Source organism: Erpetoichthys calabaricus, chromosome 8, assembly GCF_900747795.2.
Source record: "Erpetoichthys calabaricus chromosome 8, fErpCal1.3, whole genome shotgun sequence".
Taxonomy (NCBI): Eukaryota; Metazoa; Chordata; class Cladistia; order Polypteriformes; family Polypteridae; genus Erpetoichthys; species Erpetoichthys calabaricus.
The window spans coordinates 11484851-11502928 of record NC_041401.2 but is presented as its reverse complement, the minus strand read 5'-3'; the positions used below and the strand labels follow the sequence as shown (position 1 = coordinate 11502928).

The window sequence follows — 18078 nt, the reverse complement described above, 5'->3', positions numbered from 1 at the left end:
ACATCTTGAAACCCCAGTCTGCTTTGAAATCTTTGTCTGGGAGAGACCTTCCTGATGCAGTAGAACTACCTTGTGTCTTGTTGCTGTGCTCAATCTTGCCATGACATGAAACTGTCTTCCACAACCTCACCTTGGTAGCAGAGTTTGGCTGTTCCTCACCCAGTCTGAAGCTGTTTCTGTTTCAGTTAATGACTGTGTTTCAGCCTACGTGTGACATTGATGATCATTAGCACCTGTTTAGGAGAATTGGTTGATCAGACACCTGACTAGAATCCTACAAAATCCCTGACTTTGTGCAAGTGGATCGATAAGAATTGATGCTGGTTTGAAGGCAAAAGGTAGGAACACCAAATATTGATTTGATTTAAATTTTTCTTTTGTTCGCTCACTTTGCATTTTGTAAATTGATAACAATAAACAATCATAATTAATATTTCTGAAAGCATTCTTTGTTTACAGCATTTTTTCACACCTGCCTAAAACGTTTGCACAGTACAGTATACGAGGGCCTCTTGAAATACAAAATTTTTTGTTTTGCTATCAGGGACGAGAGTGTAGCTAAAAATGTAAAAAGTTGGCAAGGTATCTTTGGCCAAGTGGAAGGTAGGGATGCTCCAATGACAAGCGTTGGCACTGTATCTGATTGTGTTCAGCTCCGACGGAAAAGTGTCCCCCGCGTGGGGAGAAGAGAACATGGCCGTGCTATCTCAGCTACCCTCTAAAACACACAGAGCAGTGATCTCTCTCTCAAAAACGTCAAACGTTACTCCTTAACAATCTCTAGATGATAATGTCTGCTGAACAAACTATAAGGCATTAGACACTGTACTAGCCATTAAAACCAACTGCATCCTTCAGAGCAGGGGTGTCAAACTCCAGGCCTGGTGGGCCGCTGTGGCTGCAGGTTTTCATTCTCACCCTTTTCCTAATCAGTGATCAGTTTTCACTGCTAATTAACTTCTTTTCCCTTCATTTTAATTAGCCCTGTTTTTAAGGATTCAGTCCTCTGAGTTGATTTGTTTCTTCATTCAACAGCAGCCAAACAGAAATGAGATGTGAAGAGAGCCAACAGATGACCACCTAAACAGGGATTTCAAACTCCAACCAATCTCTGAATCAGAAGCCGATACTTGCTGTTAACTAAACTCGTTATTTAATTCCATGGCCTGTTGTTGCTCTCATTTTGCCACAGAAGACATTTCCAAAACTGTTGATTTTTATGTGTTTCCTAAGAACACCATCAAGATGTTTTGGTGACCTGAGCAGACCAACACGAATGAGACCTTCACCTTTCTGTATTTTCAGATATTGTGTGATGGCCACTGGTGAGCCGGTCATGTGGCGACTCATTTTGTGTCTCTTTATTGTTTGGTTGTGTCACAGATGGCTGGGATTCTGACCCAGCCGGGACGCCTAGAAGGCCCGTAAGGTGACCTTTATGTCTTCCGGATCATGAGGGGGCAACCGCCCTGGAGCAGGAGAGGACCACAGGAGAGGAGGAGAGACATTCCAACTCATTTGGACCCGTGGCCACCGCCAGGGGGCGCCTTAAGCCTGGTAGAACCCGGGAAACCTTTACTTCCACCACACTTGGCAAGATGGTGGAAAACAACCTGCCAGGGATGCCCGGAGTGCTTCCAGTGCAAAGGGCAGCACTTCCGCCACACCAGGAAGTGCTGCCGGAAGGACGTCATCAGACACCTGGAGCACATCCGGGCGGGAATAAAAGGGGCCGCCTTCCTACAGTCGGGGAGCTTGAGTCGGGAGTGGGAGCAGGACGAAGCTCCCGGGAGGAGAAGAAAGGCAGCCAAGGACTGAGAGAGACAGAGAGAGAGAAGTCCGAATAGGGGTGAGTATTGCTGAGTGCATTGTGTTGATGTTTGGGACTGTGTTCCTCTCCTTATTATGTTTAATAAACATGTGAATTTTATAAAGATGTGGTTTCCAACTGGTGGTGTCTGGACAAGTCTCACAGTTGCTAATTAAGGAATAAGAAACAACTAAGGGGCCTGAGTCACGTCAATTAAAATGAAGGCAAAAAGAAGTGAATTAGTAGTAAAAACAGCACACTAATGAAGAAGATGGTTAGAATGAAAACCTGCAGCCACTGCGGCCCTCCAGGACCGGAATTTGACACCCGTACTTTATAGGATTACCAGGAGCTGGAGCCAGTATCGGCAGTAGTAGATACAAGGCAGGAAATAACCCTTAAAACCTTTAATAAACCCTTAATAGGCGCTACGCCATCACAGAGCACACTCACCTGGTTAAACCTGACCTGTGTGTCTCTATAATATGTGGGGAAAATGTAGCACCTGGATAGCCACTTTTAAAGTGACCCGAACCTAAATCTCTGGAGATGTCAGACAGCTGCCCTAACCACTGCGCCACAATGCAGCGCAGAAGCAGTTTCATTTGCACTTTGTCCAGTCTACAGGAGGCCACTCTCCCTGCCAAACCTGCAGCACAAAGCCTCCTCTTCACAGTTGAGACTGACATTTGCTTTTTTTTCAGCCTGCACTGTTAAGCTTTGCTGACGCTGGCGTGCTGTCAGGCGTCTGTGATCAATCAAGCTGGTGAAACTCGTCTTCTGATTGGCTTGTGACTTTGGCGCTGTCAGATCTCGTCCTATCAGAGTTTCCTCCAGTTTCCAGTTGCCTTTGGATTGTGTAGCACAGCGTTTCTCAACCTTTAAGTATTTGCGACCCGAGTTTTCATAACAGTTTTAATCGCGCCCCCCTAACGTTTTTTTGAAAGGAGCCCACTTATACCAATTTGTTCTTTTTAATTTAATGATATATCATAGAAGCATATTTTATTATACCTACTGTCGTACATGGTTGGGGGTCAGACCCGGCTGGGACGCCTGGAAGGACGAGACTATGGCATATTTGTCCTCCGGGCCACGAGGGGGCAACCGCCCTGGAGTAGAAAAGGCCCATGGAAGGAAAGCAGGGAGGCTCAAGACCGTTGGGGCCTCTGGTCACCGACTGGGGGCGCCCCGAGCCTCATGGAGCCCGGGACTTATTTACTTCTGCTACACCCATGGAGGACGATCCTTCCAGGGTCACCCAGAGTGCTTCCGGGTGCTCTCCTAACGTTTCCGCCACACCAGGAGGTGACGTCTGGTAGAGCAGCTGGAGCTCATCCGGGTGAGGATAAGAGGGGCCGCCTCCCTCCAATCAATGAGCTGGAGTCGGGAGCAGGAGCAGGATGAAGCTCCTGGAGAGAGAGTGCAGGTGGCCCAGGGACAAGGAGAGAGAAGGCCCAGGAGAAGGGAGACTGGGGCTAGAGGCACTGTGTTGGTGTGCGGGACAGTGAGTTGTGTTGTGTGGAGAAGAAAAATAAAGGTATTCTTGATAAAGATGCGGTGTCGGTCTGATGGTGTCTGGGCAAATATCACACTACTTAACTTTTATTGACATTTATCTAACTCTATATTTACTTTTCTAGTATCAGAATGTAGTTTAAGTTCATTTGTTTTGGTATCAATAGATGTATTTTTCATATTTTCAATTCTTGTTTTCTTTTTTTCATATCTTCGCGCCCCCCTTTTTGTTACTTCGTGCCCCCCTAGGGGGGCCCGCCCCACAGATTGAGAACCACTAGTGTAGGACATCACTGAACTCACTGACACTTGGATTTTATTTGCAGTTTCTCTAAATGAACGACTCCACTTCTAAGGATAATAATCTTCTGCAACATTTCACTTATTAATTGTCGTTTTCTTGTCATTATCACTGGAATATTGTCCAAGTAGTACCTCAGAGGGTGCAGTAACACAATCTGTTCCAACAGACACACAGAGGGTTTTAAAGTAATCAACAGAAGTTGGGACACCTGAGCAAATTGTCGACTTCAACTGACAAGGCTTCATTTACTTTAATGGCTGCAGAACATCTGTAGGTTGTAACCTAATTGTTATTCCCTGAAAAGGTCCATTTGTAATATTCTGAAATTTCTCTTTTTTCTGTTTCTGCTAACCTAAACCTGCTAACCTGAATTTATCCCTCTAGCAGTTAACTGGTTAGCTTTCAACTTTTTAGGTCATTCATTCCATTTCAGCTGATTAAATCTGAAGAAAAATGGAGATGCTCTAAAACTTTTGACCAGTAATGTAATTATAATTAATAATTATTTTACAATAATTAGTATTTATTGTAATTAGCAGTGCTAGAAAAGGTTCAGAGAAGAGTGACTCGGCTGATTCAGGGCTACAGGGGATGAGTTATGAGGAAAGATTAAAAGAGCTGAGCCTTCACAGCTTAAACTAAAGAAGATGAAGAGGAGAGCTGAGTGAAGGGTTTAAAATTATGAAGGGAATTAGTGCGGTGGATCGAGACGGTGACTTTAAAATGAGTTCATCAAGAACACGGGGACACAGTTGGAAACTTGTGAAGGGGAAATTTCACACAAACATTAGGAAGATTTTGTTTACACAAAGAACGATAGACACTTGGAATAAGCGACCAGGTAGTGTGATGGACAGGAGGACGTGAGGGACTTTCAAAACTCAATTTTTTGGAAGAAATAAGTGGACAGGACTGGTGAGCTTTGTTGGGCTGAATGGCCTGTTCTTGTTCAGATTGTTCTAATGTTCTACAAGGAAGTTGATGACTTATAAAGAACGGAAGGGCAGCAATCAAGGCTTACAGTGTCAATGGAAAGTTTCCACGCCCTTGGTAGTTTTCGCATTTTATTGTTACACAACATGGAATCACAGTGAATTTAATTTGGCTTTTTTGACACTTATTAACAGAAAACGATGCTTAGCACTTTTGGGAGTAAATTTGTTTTTTTATCAAGACAATGACCCCAAGCACAAAGCCAAAGCTACACAGGCATGGCTTCAAAATGACAATATTAATGTCTCAGAGCGGCGGCGTCCCAGTGCAGATCTCAATCCAGAAGAGAATTTGTGACTGGAGTTGAAGATGGCTGTTCTCTCACAATCACCATGACACTTGTGCACTTCTGCAAAGAAGATTGAGGGAAGAACTGCATGGGCGATTACATCAAGGCATAACGTGAGCTACCACAGCTATGCTGACGACATACAACTGTATTTATCAATAGCGCCTGATGACCTCGACTCTCTTGATTCATTGACCACAATGTCTTACTTGTGTTTCTGAGTGGATGGGTAGTAGTTTTCTCAAACTAAATAAGGAGAAAACAGAAATTTTAGTGATAGTGAGGTTATTAGAAATATGCTTGATCCATTAGGATTAAAAGTCAAGAGGGAGGTAAAGAATTTAGGGGTAATTATTGACTCTGACCTGAATTTTAAATCACATATTAACCAGATCACTAGGACTTCATTTTTTCACTTAATATAGCAAAAGTTAGATCTTTTGTAACTTTGCAAGATGCTGAGAAATGAGTTCATGCTTTTGTTTTCAGTCGGCTAGATGACTGTAACGCACTCCTCTCAGGACCACCCAAAAAAACACATCAATCGATTACAACGAGTGCAGAATGGAGCTGCTAGAATCCTAACTAGGAAAAGAAAATCTGAGCACATCACATCAGTCTTAGCGTCACTACACTGGTTACCTGTGTCATATAGGATTGACTTTAAAATACTGCTGATGGTTTGCAAAGCCTTCAATAATCTGCTCCATCCTCTATCTCAGAATGTCTCTCATCTTACACTCCAAATCGTAACCTTAGATCTTCAAATGAGGGTCTGCTTTGAATTCCAAGAGCTAAACTTAAAAGAAGTGGTGAGGCGGGCGGCCTTCTGCTGTTATGCACCTCAAATCTGAAATAGCTGACCGATAGAAATTCAGGCTAATACGGTGGAGTAACCCTGATATTCTGTATATGCATTGAATTATCATTGCCATTTATGGTGGCTCCGAAATCCATACTAACCCCTACTTTCTCTTCTGTTCTTTTTCCAGTTTTCTGTATTGTCGATCTGCCGCCACCACCACCTGATCAAAGCACCGTGATGTCCCTACATTGAGGGATTGAAGGCCAGAGGTCCACATGACCATCGTCATCAAGTTCTTCCATGAGAACCCTGAACACAATGAGGACTGATTGAAGTCATTGATGTTAGGTAGAATGCCTAGAGGGGGCTGGGTGGTCTCATGGCCTCGGACCCCCTGCAGATTTTGTTTTTTTTTCTCCAGTCTGGAGTTTGTTTTTGTTTTTTTCTGTCCATCCTGGCCATCGGATCTTACTTTATTCTTTGTTAATTAGTATTGCCTAATTTTATTTTTAAATGTAGTCTTTTTTCTCTTTCTTCTCCCTGTAAAGCTTCATCATTTGTATGACAATGTGCCACATAAATAAATGTTGTTGTTGTTGCTGCAAAGCTAATGGTGGCCTGTGCACATGGAATCAATGGCTGCCTAATGCGCATTAACTAAATACGGACTTGAAGCTGCTTAGAGGTTTGGATGGTGTGAATACTTATGCCATCAATTATTTTGTGTTTTAAATTTGTAATTTATTTAGACCACTTTGCAGGTACCTGTTTACACTTTGACATTAAAGAGTACTTTTACGTCAAACAGCCAAAACAAATCCATGTAGTACAATAAAATGTGAAAACCTCTAAGGGATTGAATCCGTTTTTCAGGCACCGTATAAGCCGAAGAGATCAAGAGGCTGTTTAGAATGGTTTAATAGGAAAGAGTTGGCAGAACGGTTTTGGTGGGGAGCAGGCCCGTTTACTGAAGCCTGACACTCCATAAGACTCAACAAGGACTCTGCTGCCCTCGTGTTATTAACACTGCCCAGGATTGGGACGCCGTCACAACATGAGCAGCAGTTCAGCCTTTTTGGACAATACAGTGCATCCGGAAAGTATTCACAGCGCATCACTTTTTCCACATTTTGTTATGTTACAGCCTTATTCCAAAATGGGTTAAGTTAATTTTTTTCCTCAGAATTCTACACACAACACCCCATAATGACAACGTGAAAAAAGTTTATTTGAGGTTTTTGGAAATTTATTAAAAATAAAAAAACTGAGAAATCCCATGTCCATAAGTATTCACAGCCTTTGCTCAATACTTTGTCGATGCACCTTTGGCAGCAATTCCAGCCTCAAGTCTTGTTGAATATGATGCCACAAGCTTGGCACACCTATTTCGCCAGTTTCACCCATTCCTCTTTGCAGCACCTCTCAAGCTCCATCAGGTTGGATGGGAAGCGTCGGTGCACAGCCATTTTAAGATCTCTCCAGAGATGTTCAATCGGATTCAAGTCTGGGCTCTGGCTGGGCCACTCAAGGACATTCAGAGAGTTGTCCTGAAGCCACTCCTTTGATATCTTGGCTGTGTGCTTAGGGTCGTTGTCCTGCTGAAAGATGAACTGTCGCCCCAGTCTGAGGTCAAGAGCGCTCTGGAACAGGTTTTCATCCAGGATGTCTCTGTACATTGCTGCAGTCATCTTTCTCTTTATCCTGACTAGTCTCCCAGTCCCTGCTGCTGAAAAACATCCCCACAGCATGATGCTGCCACCACCATGCTTCACTGTAGGGATGGTATTGGCCTGGTGATGAGCGGTGCCTGGTTTCATCCAAACGTGACACCTGTCATTCACACCAAAGAGTTCAATCTTTGTCTCATCAGACCAGAGAATTTTCTTTCTCATGGTCTGAGAGTCCTTCAGGTGCCTTTTGGCAAACTCCAGGCGGGCTGCCATAAGCCTTTTACTAAGAAGTGGCTTCCGTCTGGCCACTGTACCATACAGGCCTGATTGGTGGATTGCTGCAGAGATGGTTGTCCTTCTGGAAGGTTCTCCTCTCTCCACAGAGGACCTCTGGAGCTCTGACAGAGTGACCATCAGGTTCTTGGTCACCTCCCTGACTAAGGCCCTTCTCCCCTGATCGCTCAGTTTAGATGGCCAGCCAGCTCTAGGAAGAGTCCTGGTGGTTTCGAACTTCTTCCACTTACGGATGATGGAGGCCACTGTGCTCATTGGGACCTTCAAAGCAGCAGAAATGTTTCTGTAACCTTCCCCAGATTTGTGCCTCAAGACAATCCTGTCTCGGAGGTCTACAGACAATTCCTTTGACTTCATGCTTGGTTTGTGCTCTGACATGAACTGTCAACTGTGGGACCTTCTATAGACAGGTGTGTGCCTTTCCAAATCATGTCCAGTCAACTGAATTTACCACAGGTGGACTCCAATGAAGCTGCAGAAACATCTCAAGGATGATCAGGGGAAACAGGATGCACCTGAGCTCAATTTTGAGCTTCATGGCAAAGGATGTGAATACTTATGTACATGTGGTGTCTCAATTCTTTAATTTTTAATAAATTTGCAAAAATCTCAAGTAAACTTTTTTCACGTTGTCATTATGGGATGTTGTGTGTAGAATTCTGAGGAAAAAAAATGAATTTAATCCATTTTGGAATAAGGCTGTAACAGAACAAAATGTGGAAAAAGTGACGCGCTGTGAATACTTTCCGGATGCACTGTACATCCACAAACTTTATGAAATAAACATTTAAGAAACAGGAATGGCAATGAGGCTTACCTTGTACAGTGGAGTGCAAATGCTGTCAATCCATTCTAGTTGCAGTGTGGGCAGTTCATCTTTTCTATTGCGATCAAAAATGGCCTGAAACACAAAACCAATTTCACACTTTAATACACAACCATACCATACATAAAAACACACACTTTGAAATACTAGGACTGCGGAGGTCAGTAGTGACAGATCACTCAGTCTGATTCCATCTGCCCAAGTCCATCATTCTATTCATCTCTCTGTGCACTGAACTTCTTTTAACAAAGGATCTGAGGCACCTAAACTTACCCACATCTGTGGCACCAAGAAGTAGCATTACATGGTTCTAATGCCCATCACCACTACCAGAGAGACACACCACTGGGACAGATTAGATAGATAGATAGATAGATAGATAGATAGATAGATAGATAGATAGATAGATAGATAGATAGATAGATAGATAGATAGATAGATAGATAGATAGATACTTTATTAATCCCAATGGGAAATTCACATTCTTCAGCAGCAGCATACTGATACAATAAATAATATTAAATTAAAGAATGATAACAATGCAGGTGAAAAACAGAAAAACAGACAATAACTATGTATAATGTTGAATGTTAACATTTACCCCTCTGGGTGGAATTAAAGAGTCGCATAGTTTGGGGGAGAAACGATCTCCTCAATCTGTCAGTGGAGCAGAAGCTGTCGCTGAAGCTGCTCTTCTGTCTGGAGATGATACTATTAAGTGGATGCAGTGGATTCTCCATAATTGGTAGGAGCCTGCTGAGCGCCCTTCGCTCTGCCACAGATGTTAAACTGTCCAGCTCCATGCCAACAATGATCAATGTCTTGAGATTACAAGTGTAGATATGCCATTTTCAAACAAAATAACAACAATATTATGAGAGTCAGCCATTTTAAAAGTACACCAGCTGCGTGTGCTACCTCAGTGCTAGTCCCTTGTGATATGGACGCTGTATTGCGCCCAACCCGACACAGACTCACACTGAGGCATGTGTAAAACACAAAGGACTTTTATTTTTCTTCACTTGTGGGGCACGTCTTCCCCGTGAACCCCACGGGCAATACACACTCCCAAAAGCACTTAACTCCACACAACACAATCCTTCCTTTGGCGGCACTACCACTCCTCCCAGGCAACCTCATCCTCTTCCTCCCGATTCTGACCCTGAGTAGTGGTTACCTGTCCTTTTTATAGTCCACCCGGAAGTGCTCCAGGTGCTTGATCACCTGTTCCTGATTGCACTTCCGGGCAGGGCTGTAGAGTTGTCCAGGCTGGCTCCAGGATCCATTCAGCACCCCCTGGCAGCCACCCCAGATCTCCACAGGGTTGTGGAGAACTCCATCTCCCATGGAACGTCGTCAGCCAGGGAGGCTGCCATCAAGTGTCCTGGGGGAGGTACTGAGGAGCCCATGGCTGCTCCCCCGGAACATAAGTAGATGGGGCATCCCGGCCGGGTTTAGGACCCGGTCACCCGCCACACCCTCCACAATAAGCCTTTCAAACTCCAGGGTGTGGTTTCTCTCTATTATACAAAAAAAATCTTGGAAGGAGATGAGACGTGATTTTCTCGGAGAGACACTTATACGTCCTGCAAGAAAGAGATTTAACCAGGCCCAGGGGCTGGAAAGAGAGGACATAGAGTAGATGACAAAGTAGAACGTCATAGAGAATTCAAAAATGTTGGCGCGGTACACCTTGTGGTACCCGGATGGGGGTGGTACCCAGCCGGGACACCTGAGAAGACCGGAGGAGGGTTTGTGCCTCCTCCAGACCTCAAGGGGGCGACCGCCCTGGGGGCCATGGGTACAGAGCTGGGAAGCTCGACCTTGTAGGGGCCTGTGGTCCCCGCCAGGGGGACCCCAATACCTGGAGGACCCTGGACCTCAGCACTTCCGCAACACCAGGAAGTGCTGGGGGGAAGAGGTACAGGGACACCCGGAGTGCTTCTGGGGATACAGCCGACACTTCCGCCACACAAGGGTGTGTCAGTAGGAGATTGCTGGGGACGCACCTGGAGCACATCTGAGTGCTTATTTAAAGGGGCCGCCTCCCTTCGCATGATGATTTGAGTCGGGTGGAAGAGAGGACAAGGTCTCAGGAGGAGGAAGAAGGAGGAAGAAGGAGGCAGTCTGAAGAAAAAGACAAAGGCATTGTGTTGGCCAAGGACTGTGGGTGTATTGGGGTCTGTGAGTGAAGATGGAAACCCAAAATAAACGTGTGTGGGGTAATTTAAACGTGTCTGCCTGTCTGTGTCTGGGTCATACGCCACAACATGCAGAGCAGGTTAGAGGTAATGGAAGTACGAAAATTTGAAAGTCTCAAAAAATGATAGTAAAGATCGCATTAGCGCAAACAAACGCATATTATTACTCGGTGAAACAGCGAAAAGAGATTGAATACTATATAAATATATAAATAATATATATATAATATATATATTATATTATTATTATAATGTTATATATAATTATTATATTATTATATATATAATATATAAATATAGATCGAATCCACTGACAGACTCAGGAGATCGTTCCTCCCCCAAACTATGCGACTCTTCAATTCCACCCGGGGGGGTAAACGTTAACATTCAACATTATACAAAGTTATTGTCTGTTTTTTCACCTGCATTATTATCATTCTTTAATTTAATATTATTTATTGTATCAGTATGCTGCTGCTGGAGAATGTGAATTTCCCATTGGGATTAATAAAGTATCTATCTATCTATCTATCTATCTATCTATCTATCTATCTATCTATCTATCTATCTATCTATCTATCTATCTATCTATCTATCTATCTATCTATCTATCTATCTATCTATCTAGTGATCCCTCGCTATATCATACTTCGACTTTCGCGGCTTCACTCTATCGCGATTTTTTCTCATACACGCTTACGTCACTACGCATGCGCTTTCTGAGAAATTTTATCTAAGCCACACGATGGCTCCTAAACGTGCTGCTTTTTCTAAGCCTTCTGACAATGAAACTAAGCGCCGGAGGAAGATGCGTACCATCCAGGAGAAGGTGAAACTCTTGGATATGATAAAAGATGGCAATACCCTACAAAAGCCTCCTCACGCATATGAAAAGACAGCGCCAGCAACTGCCTATCAAGATGTTCTTCAGCCGCGCACCCGGACACCCACTGCCTACTCCTAGTACTCCTTCAGCGGAAGAAGACAACGACGCACCTGCTGAAGATACTGCAACACCTGATGACTCTCCTACTGAGGTCGTGCCTTCATAGGTTAGTGGTTGTGTGTAAGAACTGTGTGTGTGCGTAATTAAATGTACAGTACAATAATAATAATAATAATATGATATTTGTAATGTCTAATATGTCTTTTTCTCTTATTTTGTCTAATATATTTGGTAATACGAGTGTAATGGTGACTAAAGGGTGTAATTTCATGTCTAGAGGGCTCTAATAATGTTAAAAAACATATTTAGAAGGTCATAAACAGGTTTTCTATACTCTAACTGCGAAAATGTTCAATTTATAAATAAAGAGTCCTACTTCACGAAAATTGATTTATCGCGGTAGAGTCTGGAACGGATTAACCGTGATAAACGAGGGTTCACTGTATATTGTTCAGATTTAAACTTTAAATTGGAGACTTGTAGATCGTCTAACCCGTGTTGCCAGCGAGAATTAAAAGATTCCAAAAACGCTGGTGCAGTATGAAGTCCCGGGAGATGGAGACTTTTAACATGAGATTCTTTCAAGTCACGCAATACTTACAACTATTTTCAAACAAGATCACAATCATCTAAACACAGTCGTGTGAATGCTTTTGTCAGACACACTTCCTGCGCTCTCAGCTCTTATACATTTTATCAGGACAATAATTTTAAACATTCTAGATAATACGTCAACGACAAAGCGAAGAAGAAAGAGCATGAACAAACATCCGAAAAAGTCGTTTTATTTATTAGAGATAAAGAAACGATATTCACTCACAGGCAGTTATACGTCACGTTGTCATGATGAAAGTCCAAACACGGAATCATAATTCAATGCGATTTTGAAGAAAAGTTAATTCCAAATATTGTTTTTACTAAAGTTTTAAAGTAAAAGTAAAAATAATCCATGTGTAACAATTCCCAAAATAACAGTCTCTTTAAATTGTATATCCGGTTAACCAAACCCGGGGGTGGGCGAAGCCCCCTAGTCCTCTCAAAAGACAAAAATTACAGTACGACTTTCTACCACGTGTTTGGTGTTGTGTTGATTTAATTCTGTATTTATATGAACTCGCTGCTATGACACAAGCAAATGGAAAACACATCCTTAACTCCAGAAAAATAGCACCAGGAATATGCGAGAAAATTATTATTTCCAATTTCTTTTTGTCGTCAGAAACGTGTCAGAAACATAGAAGGCGTATTTGTCCATAGTGAAACTTTTGTCGCAGATTTTGTTTTTTATTTCTCCAGCCGTCTAGGGTTTTTTTTTTTGTTTTTTTCTGTCCTCCTGGCCATCAGACCTTACTTTTATTCTGTGTTAATTAGTGTTGTCTAATTGTATTTTTACTGTATAGTTTTTTTTTTTTTTCTTTTTTTCTCTTCCTTCATCATACGAAGCACTTTGAGCTACATCTTTTGTATGAAAATGTGCTATAGAAATAAATGTTGTTGCTGTCGCTTCAAAGTGGATATATTCAGTACGTTTTTACGGTGGCGTAGCTCGAGTTACGGGGCGGGGCGGGGCTTCAATTTGCCACCCTCCAACGTATCTGAATATGTTAACCTATTTAAATGGAAAATTAAAATGACGTATAGAGAAAAATTAAGATACATTTTGCATAGATTTATTTATATATATAGAAACAGCAATATTCTTTTCACTTATAATTATTTATAAGCATCAACTAGACAAGAATATAGTATAGACGCACTGATAAGCTGTGTTCTGATTATTAGTTTAAAATAATTACGCTGCGAAAATCTGAACCGGTTTGGTGTACAAGTGAGCAAGAATGCATTCGGATTGTTAACGAAACGAAATTATACATTGTGAATTAGTTTTTTATCTTCCTAGAAATTATTTTCCGTGTAATGAATTTGTGAATTTCCCCTTGGGATTAATAAAGTATCTATCTATCTATCTATCTATCTATCTATCTATCTATCTATCTATCTATCTATCTATCTATCTATCTATCTATCTATCTATCTATCTATCTATCTATCTATCTATCTAATGTTTCTGTTTATTTTTGTTATTATTGCCTCATAAATTTCAACTGCTGTGTCTGATGCCGTCACAGAAGGACCGTCTGAAAATGATTTATGAAGCTTTTGTGGATGAAAATCAGAGAATTCATTCATGAGTGATATTTTGTTCTAAGCCTTTTGGACAATAATGCCACCCCCAAAAATGTATCGCCCCCTCCGCCCGCCCCTAGCTACGCCACTGCGTTTTTAGGATTTTATTTTCCAGCAGTGCTGCGTTGCCCCATTGCCATCATTACAAAGCACCAGTGCAGGCAAAATACTTTTTTAAAATTTATAGACAATGCTTTGCTTTAGAACATAGTGTCACATTGTAGCGCTGCCACATAAATATAACATGTTTTCTACTGTCGATCGGGTGCTGTGGGGATCATTTTTACCTCCGGAGATCGACAGCGGTGCTCCAGAGGCGGAACTTCCGGTTTCATTTTTTTCTTTCGGGGAGTGATTTGCATAAAGCGCGCCGTTTTAAAGAGAGGAGAAGAAGAAGAAGAGGATAGAGAAAAAGAAAACCGGAGCAGAAAAACAGATCAGTTACTGCACGGGCCATGTAACGAAGACCAGGAGCTCCTACAGTCCTGTCAAAATTGTGGAAGTGATTCTTTTGATCGGGAAAATGAACGTTCCGCAATTTTCCTATGGACTCGGGTGAGCTGTATCAAAGGACTTTCTGTATTGTATCATGGCGCAAGTCTGACTGAATGTCTTTAATGGCGAAGATCTGATTGGACTAGGAGTCCGCAATTGACAGAACTCCTGGTTTCGCCTGACGGCATCAGGGGGGCAGAACTGTGGACAACTGTGGACCTATTTACAATCTCTGGAAGGGGAACTGGGGGAAGGAATAGTGTTATTGTATATATATATGTATATATTTGTAGCACCACATATACAGGTTATTTAGGGTTGGGATAGGGGGTGCATATGTAAGGTATTGTATTCTTTTTTTATTTTATGTAATATATTCTTTTCAATTGGCTCCAGCAGACCCCCGTGTTGGATAATGGAGGGATGGATAGATATTCTTTTCAGCGGTTCTCAAACTGTGGGGCGCACCCCCCTAAATGTTGCCATATGTGGCGTAATTTCGCTATTCGTAGGGAAATTTTAAACTTGTAGTGGTGTATCGACAGCAAAAAATATATAGGAATAAATTTTACTTAAAGGTTGAGAAACGCTGCTTTTATGTGATGATAGAGATTGACTATTAGTTTTTTGTGGGCTATAAATGCATCGGCATTAGGGGACTGAACCGTGTAGAATAAGGGGTATACGGGAAATTTATTAGGGTGTGATATTGGCCTATCCTTTTATCATCTCCCGTCACCTAGGACAGATTAGCGGTAGTGATCGTCTCGTGTCAGCGTGTTACAACGTGGCAAATGTATATATACATGCCATTTTTGTGAAGAATTAACTTTGACTTAAAAAATAGCATTGAGCATTATTCTTCATTTTTTAATGATTGGGTGCAACTGTTGCTACATTTGTGCTAATTAATAAAGTGACGTTTAGCCTAATACCATCTTTTACCTGTGCCTTCCTTGGACATTGAGACCCACTTGGTAACATTTAATAGGATGGTTAAGGAGAGTTTTGCTCTCTTATCTCATGAAATTTGCTAATTAAATTCAAGTAAAGACTGTTTTGTGATTCTTTTTATTTCTGCAGTGCCAGGAGGTGGAAAAGTGTCAGACCATAAGGACAATGAAAAACGGGTCGAGAGATGAGCCATATGCCAAAACCAATCAATCAAGCCTATCCTTCTACAGAACCAGAACATGAACCAAAGTCTGCTTGCTACTTCAGAGAGTGACCACAAATGTGGAGACGGAGTTATTTGTTTATATGGGGTCTCACCGATGGCGTCACTTGACGCCAGTTCCAGGCCACACTCTAAGCAGCAGGACATTGCATCATGGCAATGGTTTACCAAAATGGCACTGCCCACAAAAAAACAAAACAAAATGGCATTATGTTATACAGTAATCCCTCCTCCATCGCGGGGGTTGCGTTCCAGAGCCACCCGCGAAATAAGAAAATCTGCGAAGTAGAAACCATATGTTTATATGGTTATTTTTATATTGTCATGCTTGGGTCACAGATTTGCGCAGAAACACAGGAGGTTGTAGAGAGACAGGAACGTTATTCAAACACTGCAAACAAACATTTGTCTCTTTTTCAAAAGTTTAAACTGTGCTCCATGACAAGACAGAGATGACAGTTCCGTCTCACAATTAAAAGAATGCAAACATATCTTCCTCTTCAAAGGAGTGCGCATCAGGAACAGAGCATGTCAGAGAGAGAGAGAAAAGCAATCAAATCAATAGGGCTGTTTGGCTTTTAAGTATGCGAAGCACCGCGGCACAAAGCTGTTGAAGGCGGCAGCTCACACCCCCTCCATCAGGAGCAGACAAAGAGAGAGAGAGACAGAGAAAAACAAACAAGCAAAAATCAATACGTGCCCTTCGAGCTTTTAAGTATGCGAAGCACCGTGCACCATGTCGCTTCACGAAGCAGCTGCACAGAAGGTAGCAACGTGAAGATAATCTTTCAGCATTTTTAGACGAACGTCCGTATCGTCTAGGTATGTGAACAGCCCCCCTGCTCAATCCTCCTACGTCAGGATCAGAGAAAGTCAGCGCAAGAGAGAGAGAAAGTAAGCCGGATAGCTTCTCAGCCATCTGCCAATAGCGTCCCTTGTATGAAATCAACTGGGCAAACCAACTGAGGAAGCATGTACCAGAAATTAAAAGACCCATTGTCCACAGAAATCCGCGAACCAGCAAAAAATCCGCGATATATATTTAAATATGCTTACATATAAAATCCGCGATGGAGTGAAGCCGCGAAAGGCGAAGCGCGATATAGCGAGGGGTTACTGTAAATCAAAATATCATGAAAAATAAATTAGCAACTCTAAAACAAAATGGAAACAGGAAACCAAAGATGCAAGGGACTCTCTGTAATTTTAAACCGCAGAAAAACATGTGAGCTCAGAAATCTCTACATATAAAAGGCAAAGCCCTCACTGACTCTTTCACTAATTCTCCATTTTTCCATATAGGCGGGAAGCTGAAATATCAAGTGCTCATTCCTCGCAGTGTACTTACAAAACTTAGGTATGTTTCATGTCCTATTGCAACACCCAAGGGGGGGGGAAACGGGTGTACCCCCTAAACCAGGGGTGTCGAACTCCGAGCCTGGAGGGCCGCAGTGGCTACAGGTTTTCATTCTAACCCTTTTCCTAATCAGTGACCAGTTTTCACTGCTAATTAACTCCTTTTCCCTTCATTTCAATAGCCCTGTTTTTAAGGAGTCAGTCCTGTGAATTGATTCCTTTCTTCATTAAATGGCAGCCAAACAGAAATGAGACGTGAAACGAGCCAACAGCTAAACTGGGATTTCAAACTCCAACCAATTTCACTCCATACAGTCTCTTAATGAGAAGCTGATTCTTGCTGTTAATTAAGCCCGTTATTTAATTCAATGGCTTGTTGCTGCTCTCATTCTGCCACAGAAGACATTTCCAAATCTGTTTATTGTTCTGTTTTTTTTCTAAGAACATTTTCAAAATGTTTTGGTGACCTGAGAGATCAACCTTACTGAGACCTTCACCTTTATTTATTGTCAGATATTGTGTGATGGGCGCAGGTGAGCTGGTCATATGGTAGCTTGTTTGATGTCTCATTAATGTTTGGCTATTAATTAAGGAAAAAGAGACAATTAAGGGACCTGAGACAAGTTAATTAAAACTAAAGCAAAAGAAGTTAATTAGCAGTAAAAACGGCTCACTAATGAAGAAGAAGGTTAGAATGAAAGCATGCAGCTACTGCAGCCCTCGAGGACCAGAGTTCGACACCTGTGCCCTAAACTGTATATATAGATGAAGATGAAGTGATGTGATGAAGACCATGGAGCGGCTGCTGCTTTACCACCTGAGGCCACAGGTCTGCCATGCCCTCGACCCTCTGCAGTTCGCATACCAGGAGAAGGTGGCAGCAGAGGATGCCATCATCTACATGCTACACCGATCCCTCTCCCACTTGGACAGAGGCAGTGGTGCTGTAAGAATTATGTTTCTGGACTTCTCTAGCACCTTCAGCACAATCCAACCTCTGCTCCTTAGGGACAAGCTGGCAGAGATGGGAGTAGATTCATACATGGTGGCATGGATCGTGGACTATCTTACAGACAGACCTCAGTATGTGCATCTCGGGAGCTGCAGGTCTGACATTGTGGTCAGCAGCACAGGAGCGCCACAGGGGACTGTACTTTCTCCGGTCCTGTTCAGCCTATATACATTGGACTTCCACTACAACTCGGAG

General features: G+C 42.4%; 1 protein-coding gene across 1 annotated transcript in view; it reads right to left on the bottom strand.

Moving 5' to 3' along the window:
• pde11a (phosphodiesterase 11a) overlaps positions 1-18078 on the bottom strand; it is a 428873-nt gene that overhangs the window by 29998 nt on the left and 380797 nt on the right. The window contains exon 20 of the mRNA XM_051930468.1: positions 8501-8584. Coding sequence (XP_051786428.1) covers positions 8501-8584 — 84 coding nt within the window. The remainder of the gene's footprint in view (positions 1-8500; positions 8585-18078) is intronic.